This window comes from Pseudophryne corroboree, chromosome 1 (genome assembly GCF_028390025.1).
Source record: "Pseudophryne corroboree isolate aPseCor3 chromosome 1, aPseCor3.hap2, whole genome shotgun sequence".
NCBI classification, from domain to species: domain Eukaryota; kingdom Metazoa; phylum Chordata; class Amphibia; order Anura; family Myobatrachidae; genus Pseudophryne; species Pseudophryne corroboree.
In genome coordinates, this window is record NC_086444.1 from 299,579,582 (window position 1) to 299,590,243 (window position 10,662).

At 43.8% G+C, this 10,662-nt stretch overlaps 1 protein-coding gene across 2 annotated transcripts in view; it reads left to right on the forward strand.

Annotated features, from left to right (window-relative positions):
• ACAD10 (acyl-CoA dehydrogenase family member 10) overlaps positions 1-10,367 on the forward strand; it is a 226,918-nt gene extending 216,551 nt beyond the window's left edge. For both annotated transcript variants that reach the window (XM_063964392.1, XM_063964391.1), the window contains 2 exons: positions 8,104-8,181; positions 8,980-10,367. In XM_063964392.1, the coding sequence (XP_063820462.1) occupies positions 8,104-8,181; positions 8,980-9,114 (213 nt within the window). In that variant the 3' untranslated portion in view covers positions 9,115-10,367. The remainder of the gene's footprint in view (positions 1-8,103; positions 8,182-8,979) is intronic.
• Positions 10,368-10,662: the final 295 nt, after the last annotated feature.

The following is a 10,662-nucleotide window of genomic DNA, read 5'->3' on the forward strand; positions in this document are numbered from 1 at the left end:
GCTTCATTTGCAAAGGTTCTGGGATATTCACTAAACCCTACTGCATTTATGCAGCATTCACCATGGGTGAATGGGATGCCCCTCTGGCGAAGATTTGGCTTAGACCTCGGCTGCCTTTCAAATGTTATCGGCAGACAGGCCCAGGGATTTAAATGCGGGTAAACATGAGGTATCTTCCTCACAGTCTACACATGTTTTAGAGTCTGAGGACACTGCGGATGAAGCTGAAACCTCTCTCTCTAAATCTGGTTCAAGAGAGGAGGAGCAACGTACCTCAGTAGATATACCTGAGTTAAATGATGCAGTAAAATCTATATTGTTTATGGAGGAAGATGAAAAGCCTATACTGAAAATGTCTAAGGCTCCAGTTTTCAAACGTCCCATAAAAAGTTGATGGAAATTATACAAGAGGTTGACACCTAGTAAATGGTTTAATCTACCATAAAAATTGTGTTTTTACTGTCCTTTTCCACCTGTGGACTGTTTAAAAAGGGAAGTTCCTCCCAAAGTAGATGCTCACGTAGCTCGATTAGTGCGCAGACCTACACTACCTCTGCTTTCAACATCATAAAATGTTGTAACGGACAGAAAAATGTATGGCTATCTTAAGACTGTGTTTTCCCTAAGAGGAGCAATTGCGTTCAAGACGAGCTATGGCCACAGCATGGGTGGCTGAAGCCGTAACTGCCTGAGCAGATGCCTGGGAAAATTATCTCTCAGCTTCAAGGAAAAAGAGAACAAATATCCCATATAACAAATATAAAACAGGCAGCTGCTTATATGGCAGAAGCAGCCCTAGATATCGGGGTGTTAGCTTCTCAAAGCTTCAGCTTCCTCAGTATCAGCTCGCTGAGCATTATGGCTACGTTCATGGAAGGCTGATACAGATTCCAAGAAAGTTATGGAATCCCTATCCGTTGTTGGAAATATTCGGTTGGGATATAAATTGGATTAAATAAAATAAGAATAATAAAATAAAGTCTGAACAGACTCTAAAAAGAACACCAACATCTAAACCTAGATTCCCTGCTTTCCGGTCCTTTCGGTCTCAAGGTAAAGCAAAGGGAAAAGCTTATGTCAAACATTCTCAGGCAAATAGAACTGTTAAGAATAAGGCCAAGCAGGTTTGGTCAACCAGACGCCCTACTGGTAAACCGGAAGACAAGCCATCAGCCTAATGGTGCGGACCTCCACTTGGGGGATCCCAGGGTGAAAGGTCGACTTCTTCAAATCACACAAGTGGGGCAACAGTCCACCACAGATGCCTGGTTGCAAGAAACGGTGTCTCAGGGGTACGACTTCTCCTTCAAGAAGCATCCTCCACTTCAGTTCTATTGTACCAGACCACCTTCAGTGGCAATGAAGGCCAGGGCTCTACAGAGGCAATACAGAAAGTGCTACAGTCAGGAGTGATAGTACCGGTTCCCTCAGCACAACGAGGTCTGGGGTTCTATTCTACCCTATTCCTTGTACAGAAACCTAATGGGTCGTACCAGCCCATTCTCAATATCAAGGTTCTGAACAAATACAGGTGGGTGCCGCAATTCCATATGGAAACATTATGGACCATTATCCTGGCAATAGAGCTGGGGAATTTCATGGTGTCTCTAGACATTCCAAAGGCTTACCTTCATGTACCAATAGCACTCTCCCATCAGTGGTATCTCAGGTTCGCAGTCCTCCAGTAACATTTTCAGTTTCAGGCACTACCATTTGGACTGGCCGCAGCTCCAAAGTTGTTTACCAAAATTATGGTGGTGATGGCAGTTCACTTACATCGTCCGGGAATAAGGAATTTCCCTTGTTTAGACGATCTGTTAATCCTGGACAATCTTAGGAAACCCTTCTCTGCCATATACAAGCAATAGCCTGCCTACAGGATCACGACTGGCTCATAAATGGGACAAAGCCCTCCCTAGTTCCATCTCAAAGGATGACACACCTAGGGGCTGTGTTGGATACCAGTCTTCAGAAAATCTTTACTCCTCTGGACAAAAATATCCAAGATACAGATGAGAATCTGCGGAGTCCTACACAGTCGGAGAGTATCCATGCATGCAGCAATGCGGATAATGGGATCAATGGTCTCAGCATTCGACATGGTAGAATATGCCCAGTTCCATTCAAGACCCCTTCAACATCTGATTCTCTCCAAATGGAATGGACAGCATCAGATGATAAACAGTTAGACAATGACACTTCCTCAGGAAGTTCGTCAGTGATTAGCCTGCTGGCTACAGACGTCCCACTTAAACAAAGGTCGACCCCTTTGGGTTCCAGACTGGGCGTTTCTGTCAACCGATGCCAGCCTCAGAGGCTGGGGAGCCGTAACAGGACCGTTCTCTCTCCAAGGCCATTGAACCAGGGAAAAAAGTTGTCTGCCAATTAATGTCCTGGACCTTCGGGCCATCTACACGGCTCTCACCTAGGCAAAAGAAATGCTTCAGGGTAAACCGATTCAGATTCAATCGGACGATGCCACTGCAGTAGCATACCTCAACCACCAAGAAAGCACCCGTAGCCAGGTGGCAATGAAGGAAGTAAGCTGCACATTAAAGTGGGTAGAACTTCATCATCCAGCCATATCTGCAATATTCATACCCAGACTTAATTGGGAAGCAGACTCCCCCAGCCGGCAGGATATTCAGGCAGGCGAATGGGCTCTGCACCCAGAAGTCTTTCAGATTCTGGTAAACAAATGGGGACTGCCGGAAGTGGATCTTATGGCTTCACGACAGAACAAAAAGGTACCAGTATACGGGTCACGAACAAGGGATCCCAAAGCAATCTTTGTGGATGCTCTGTCAGTAAAATTTATATTTCAGCTGGCATATGTGTTTCTGCCAATCTCTCTGTTGCCCAAGGTGATTTGAAAATTCAAGCAGGAAGGGGGCGCCATGATATTAATAGCTTTGGCGTTGCCCAGACGAAATTGATACACAGATTTGCAGAGGCTATCCATGGACACTCTGTTCCTACTTCCTCAACAACCAGATCTACTGATCCAGGGTCCCTGTCTGCACTCAGATCTGGATTGGCTGTCTTTGTTAGCATGGCACTTGAAACATCCATTATAAAAGCTAAAGGCTTATTACAGGCGGTAATTCAAACGATGCTAAAAGCAAGGAAATCATCCTCAGCTCACATTTATTACCGAATATGGCATGCTAATTTTCAATAGTGTTCCATTAGAAAGTATGACCCAAGGTTTTTCAGAGTTTTAGCATTCCTTCAAGCTGGAATGGACAGAGGTCTCCGCCTAACCTCCCTGAAGGTACAAGTGTCAGCATTGACCATATGGTTCCAAAGGAAAATTGCAAATCTACACAATGTTTGCATCTTTTTCCAGGGAATGCTTCACATTCAGCTCCATGTGTACTTCCAACGGCTCCTTGGGACCTGGGATTAGTAATCAAGGCTCTTAAAGGCACTCCATTTGAACCTTTGAAAAAGGTGGACATCAGATGGTTGACAGCAAAAGTTCTCTTTCTACTGGCAATTGTTTCAGCTAGAAGAGTATCAGATCTAGGGACACTATCGTGTTGCTCTCCATTTCTGATATTCCATCTAGGCAGAGTGGTTCTCCGAACCAAGTCTGGATATCTACCTAAGGTGGTCTCAAAATTCCATCTTAATGAAGAAATAATAGTTAAGGTCTTCCAATTGCTGGATCTTTCTGTGGGAGATGCAACATTGGACGTAGTTCGTGTTTTTAGGATCTACGTTGATCATACCAGTGCCATCAGAAGAACAGTCACTCTTTGTCTTATATGGATTTCACAAGAGAGGATGGCCTACCAATAAGCAAACATTGGCTAGATGGCTTCGGATGACTATCACGGAAGCATATTCTCGAGCCAATCTACCGGATAATGTCTCTGCCCTTTCTACCCGTTCAGTGGGTCCTTCATGGGCAGCCTACTGTGGTGCCTCAACTCTGTGTTTTTCAGACATTATGCCTTTGCCTCTCAGGATGCTGCATTTGGATGTGGGACTCTCCTGCCTAATCAGGAACGTTCCCTCCCTTAAATGCTGCTTTGGGACATCTCAATGTATATCCTGTGGATCTACTGTGGACCCCGATGGAGAAAACAAGAGTTATGGTAGACTTACCATGGTTAATTCTGTTTCTCCGAGGTCCACAGTATCCACAGGGAATCCACCTTAACGCACCTGATTTGAGAATCTGTACACTTACTAAATTCCTTCCTTTCCACTAGCATGGAAGTGTGTGCCTTAAGCTTTGTAACAAACTGACTTCCTGGGCCAGGAGGCGGGGTTATAAGGAAGCTGCACAGGGACTTCCTGGGAGTCCAAATGCTTTAACCATTTGGTGCCTATCCTCTGACGCCACCTACAACCCAATGTATATCCTGTGGATACTGTGGACCTCGGAGAAACAGAGTTAACCACGGTAAGGCTACCATAACTCTTGTTATTCATTTTATTAATTTAAATAGCTCATTTTACAGAGTATCCGGTGGAAAAATTACTGATACTCATAAATGTGATATCAGGAATTTTTTCTGGTATTCTTAACATTTAACTTAAATATTTATGAAAATACTGAAAATCAGTATAAAGTATAGTTCCACACTCATAAACTAACAATTTTATGACAATACATTGCTTGCCCACTAGCGCACTCATACAGGTAGAATACATGACAGCAGGCCAGTTGTGAATCGATACTTTTTTGTGGCCCCTCCCATCCCTGTTAATTAAAATGACAGAATTTTGTTTAATAGTTATAAAATCGTGAAATTATTATTGTACCCCAGGCATGTCAAACTCAAAATCCCAACTGGGCCGAAATATCAAGGCCTCAGTATTGTGTGGGCTGCAGCAGCCATGACTTGCTGCGGTGGGCGGTGCAGACAAGTGGGGTATATGGAGGCGGACGGACGAGGACGCAGTGTGGGCAGAACATCGGGGACGCAGTTCCGCCCTATTCCTGTTTGAGTCAACCCTGCCACGTAAGGTCCCCTGTCAGCGTTCTGGCCCAATACCTGCCAGTGGGCCGCATAAGGACCCCTGGCCGTGGGCGGCAAAAGGATGTGGTAGGGGCCGTGATTTTGACACCCCCGTTGTACACTGTTCTCTTTAATGAAGAGCTGTTAACTGTCACTATTAGGGAAAATAAGCTGTTGCAATTCAGATTTAAGGCTGTTCTTCAGGTCTAGTAAACTCACAATGTTGTTTTAGCGCCACTGTACATGCCCTGGGGGAAGAGTATCCGGTCTATAGATCTACACTAAAAAGGTCAATAGGTTGAACACTAATAATAGACATGCATTAGGTCGACAAGATCAAAATGTCAATATGTAAAAGGAAGACAGTTCAAAATGTGGACACACATATGGCCGACACAAGGTTTGTTTGTTTTTCTTCATTTGTTTCAAATTTTTCATATTTTACCATCCACGTGGACTACGATTCTGAATAGCAAGCCATGCAAGGGGACGCAGTACGCTAATGGGGCTTATTTGCGGCAGAAAAGTGACAAAACACCCCCAAAATTTTTTTTACAAATTGTGTCTACCTTTTTGTGTGGACCATTTCCATGTTTACCTTTTGACCATGTTGACCTTTTGACCCTGTCAACATTTTTTACTGTCTACCTATTCTATGTCTACCTTTAGTGGTAGACCTAATAACTGTAATCCTTTTTAGAGTAGATCTTATAATCCACACCCAGGGGAAGGGGGCGGTGGTGTTTTTCATGCTCTGCGCAGTATAAAGTGGAGTCCTGCTCAGCCAATGAACAATGCATGGAGCACACACATGCTGATTTTACTCTATGTGTTGGAGAGCTATTGAATTTAAAAAAAGCCGCAAAAGTATGCTTTTCATGCTCTGAGCAGGACATTCCTTACATTGATTTGCCTCATTTATGTCTGCTAAGGCTAAATTCAGTGCAAGATAGGAAACCTGGGGGGTAATTCAGACCTGATCACTAGGGTGCGTTTTTTGCATCCCTGCTAACAGGTAGTCGCCGCCTACAGGCAGAGCCGTCTTAACAGCAGTGTAGGCCCCTGGACACAGCAATGCACTGGGGCCCCTACCCACCCGTCAGCGGAAGGGGTGGGGGGTGCTATCAGCGGCAGCTTTGATGTCCCGCGGGGGGTAGGGGGTGTTCTATCTTTCGCTCAGCATGTAGGACCTGGAGAAATAATTTCTGCTAATTACTCCTTTACTGCACAAATGGGGCGGGAAGGAGAACGCTAAACTGTAGAAGGGGGCATTGTGCTGAATGAAGGGGCCCCAGTACATGACTTCCAGGGTGGTAGGGGGTGTTTAATACACAGGGGAGGGGTGGATAGTGGAGTGGGCTTAATATTCATCATTTTCCGGGGGTCAGGGCAGCTTGCTTTACTGCCGATATCTCCAGTTCCTGGAAATAGATTTCTTAGCTTTAATGGGGAAAAAAAAAAAAACTAGAGAGTCCCACCTGTCAGGAGGTACTGGAGACACCTGTCAGGAGGTACTGGGGACACCTGTCAGGAGGTACTGGGGACACCTGTCAGGAGGTACTGGGGACTTGGGGATCAGAATTCAGGAGCCAGAGCAATCCACCAACAAAAATATAAAACTGCATATTAGGAGTGTGGAGCTGGAGCAGGGAACAGCTGCTTGAAGGCTGATATCTCTGGTTCTGGGCATAGTAGAGACAATCTGCCAGTGTCCACTGAAAGGGGAGAGTCTCAGCTTTTGGAGTATACCCTCAGAAAAACTCTAAGTCAAACAGAAACCGAGATATCTGGCTGGGAAGAACAATTAACAGGCTTGGATGGGGACCACTGCTTTGAAGTCTGATATCTCTGGTTCCCCAGGGCCGATTTTCAAAAATCTGGTACCCCTGGAAAGAGGGGACCCTCAGCTATCAGCCTAGGGCCCTTTTACTCCTGGGGCCCTTGGGCAAGAGCCCATTGAGCCCATACGAAAAGACGGCCCTGCCTACAGGGGGAGGGTATTTGCTGTGTGCAGGTGTGCGATCGCATTTGTTGGAGAGCTGCACAAACATGAGTTTGTACAGTCTCTGCTCAGCCCAAGACTTACTCAGACGCTGCGATGATTGGGGCCGGAGCTGACGTCAGAAACCCTCCTTCCAAACGCCTGGTCCCTCCCGTGCTTTCCCGGACACTTCTACAAAACGGTCTGTTGCCACCCACTAACCCACTGACTTCCTGTCAGTCACCATGCGATCGCTTTTTTCGCACCATCCCGTCGTTATGCACCGATGCCCGATGCAGTTGTCCGAAGCGCCGGTGCATTGCGGAGCATACGCATGCGCAGAACAGACCTGATCGCCCACTGTGCGAAAACGCACAGCAGCGATCAGGTCTGAATTACTCCCCAGGAGTGATCAGTCAGTAATAAAACGGGCAGATAGCAGCTCCATGACCGAGCAGCAAGATTAGGTTTAATTGCAGGAACCACATGAATGGAGGTGAGTGTTCTCTATTGTGCCCTGGTCACCAGAAAGGGATACATATTGTACTGTAGTCATTATGAAGGGGAATCTGTATACCATAAACAGTACAGTCCGTAGATCACAGTGTGTAAGGTGACTCTTAATGGGAAAATTCAGTAACTAGTTCTAACAGTGCTATATGTTATGAATGTCTAAAGAGTATACATCAGAGATGACGTGCAGTGCCAGATTATTTTCCGGAAATCTACTCATTGTCAGATATACAATACCCATTGGGATTTCTGAAGCAATGTTTTTGTGTGTTTGTGTGTGTGTGTTGGGGGGGAGGGGTGGGGGGGTATAGACTAATTTTGAATTCTTAAAATACAAGAAAATATTTTCAGAAATGAATAAAACAATTATCTGCTCACTTGTTGAGAAGAATGAAGTTGGTAGAGATTATTCGGTTGCCAGGCAACGTTTGATATTAATATCACTACCTGATCAATAAAATCCCTTAAAAGTAGTGCAACTTGTTCCTATGCGAGAACTACTACATTAACGTAAGCCAAATGGGAAGTCCGTTGTAGTATATACTATTCATTTGTGTTTCATTTGCAACTAATTGGAAAGTGAAGCGTTATTTTGCAAGCCATCAGCTGTATTACTTGTGTCACATTTGTGTGCAGGAAGCCGCTATGGAAATTGCTTTGATAAAAATGGTCGCCCCTGCTATGGCTCAAAATGTGGTTGATAGAGCAATTCAGGTAAGGTCCATCTATTTACTGATCTATGTATTTAAACGTGTCTGTCTTTAAAGTCAAATTTATATTTTGTACTAAGTTTTAGTGCTTAGATTTACGAAGTTATTTTGAAGCAGAAATGAAACCTTGTCCTGTAGAGCAGACTAGGTTACTATGAGTGATAAGCCGCATCGCCACTGGTTTGTAGTAAAGGTAAATAATTGGCAAGGATGAGTAGAATTCCAGCTGGATGACGGCAGCAGAAGTTTTAGGTATACATATGACTTTCCTATCTTAAAGTGGTTGTCCACTTTTGGCCAACCCATGTCCAGTAAAACATGCCTGTTTTGTATAGCTAAAAGCAATATTTTCTATACAAGATGGTATGGGCTGAATTCAGTTTGCAGCAGTCACTTACCGCACTCTGGGAAAAGAGTGGTAGCCTCAGGCTTTTCCGCTCAGGCCTGTTCAATTACAGCCCCTTTTCCTCACGTGGTAAATTACCCGCTGACGCACGTAATACTGTATAATCCGGGATAAATTCCTGCACCCGCGATCAGGGCATTTAACGCAGATTTCTGTTCGAGCCTCCTTAGGCTCAAACAGAAATCCTCCTTAACTGTGGCTAATTGAATTTGGCCCTAAACTGACCAGGGGTTGTCCAAAAGTATACAGCCACTCAGTCTTCTCTGAAAGTATAAAGGAAAGAAGCTTACTAGATTGCTGATAAACTATGCAGAACCATGTGCTTGTGTTTCTGTATTCTCAACTGTGTTACTAATTTTGACATTATTTTTTAATCCATATGAATTAATTATTTAGGCTTTTGGAGCAGCAGGTCTCAGCAATGACTTCCCACTTGCTCAGTTCCATGCCTGGGCACGTGCTCTACGCTTGGCAGACGGACCGGATGAAGTTCATCGAGCAACTGTAGCTAAAATAGAACTTAAACGTTAGGACTGGTCTATAGTTAGGCAATATAAAGATCGGTGTACGGGTCACATCCATCATTAATTAAATCACTTTATGACCTGCTTGAAGATTACCAATCAATAGACAATGGCCCTCATTCCGAGTTGTTCGCTCGCTGCTATTTTTAGCAGAATTGCTAATAGGCTAAAATCCGGCAGTTCTGCGCATGCGTATGCACAGCAGGGGGCACGCGCTAAGTATTTTTACACAAAACTATGCTATTTTACTCACGGGCGAACAAAGCTTTTCAATCGCTCTGCTGATCGTAAAGTGATTGACAGGAAGTGGGTGTTTCTGGGCGGAAACTGCCCGTTTTCAGGGAGTGTGCTAAAAAAACGCAGGCGTGCCAGGTAAAACCGCAGGAGTGGCTGGAGAAACGGAGGAGTGGCTGGCCGAACGCAGGGCGTGTTTGTGACGTCAAACCAGGAACTAAATGGACTGAGATGATCGCAATCTAGGAGTAGGTCTGGAGCTACTCAGAAACTGCAAGGAAATACTTAATCCAATCTTTCGTTAGCAATTTTGCTATGCTAAGATACACTCCCAGAGGGCGGCGGCTTTGCGTTTGCATTTCTGCTAAAAGTAGCTAGCGAGCGAACAACTCGGAATGAGGGCCCATGTGCCTAGCAATATGTGGTCACAAAGAATCTGGGTACAGTGTATGTGTGACATAACCTCATAAACCTGGATGTACACTTCCAATAGTGGTGTTTTTACACTACTTTAATATTTTTTGCTCTCCATATGACTACATTATGTTACTTTATACATTTAAAGTTCATTTTCCATCCATTTCTTTATATATGTACGAGTACTTGTCACTACAACATTACTTTGCAACAGAATATGGGTGTATGTTCAATAGCCCTTTTTGGCTGGAAGTAGTGAATGTTTCTGGATATTTACTAAGCAGGTGAAGTGGTTTAGAACATGTCACCCCAGGCTTTGCTTTAGTTTCATAGTTGGCAGTGTGCGGCAGTCCCTGTTGCCTCTGCCTGTTGTCTATGAAAGTATGCTAAACATACCATTGCAAATCATGTTTTGTGCCATATTTTTATTACTTTTAATTCTTTCCACTCATATGGGTAAAAAATATGACACAGATTTCATTTATAATGGTGCTAATTGTGAAAAATTATTTTTAATGTATATACAATATCACTTTTGTTCTGAAAACATTTATTCTTTTTCTATGAAATGTTTCTCAAAATGAAGTTAATAAAAAAAATTGCATATCATTCTCTAGCATTGATTCTGATTGTTTAACTGGTGAATATATTTTTTTAAAATGTCTCTGATATTTTGTTTGAATTTAGCAAATAATACCTATTTAAAAGCAGATTTAATATTTTTGTGGAAAAAAATGCATAAAAGGTGTTTAGCTCTATTTTATGGGCGGGCCTAGCTAATCTGTGTAGCATATCCTCCCGATCCATTAGTTTCATTGATTATTGTAGAATCAGCATTCCCTCCTTGTAATGTTGATGCCCCCAGACATTATCTTCCCCCTCACCCCTGTGCAGTGGTGCAAGT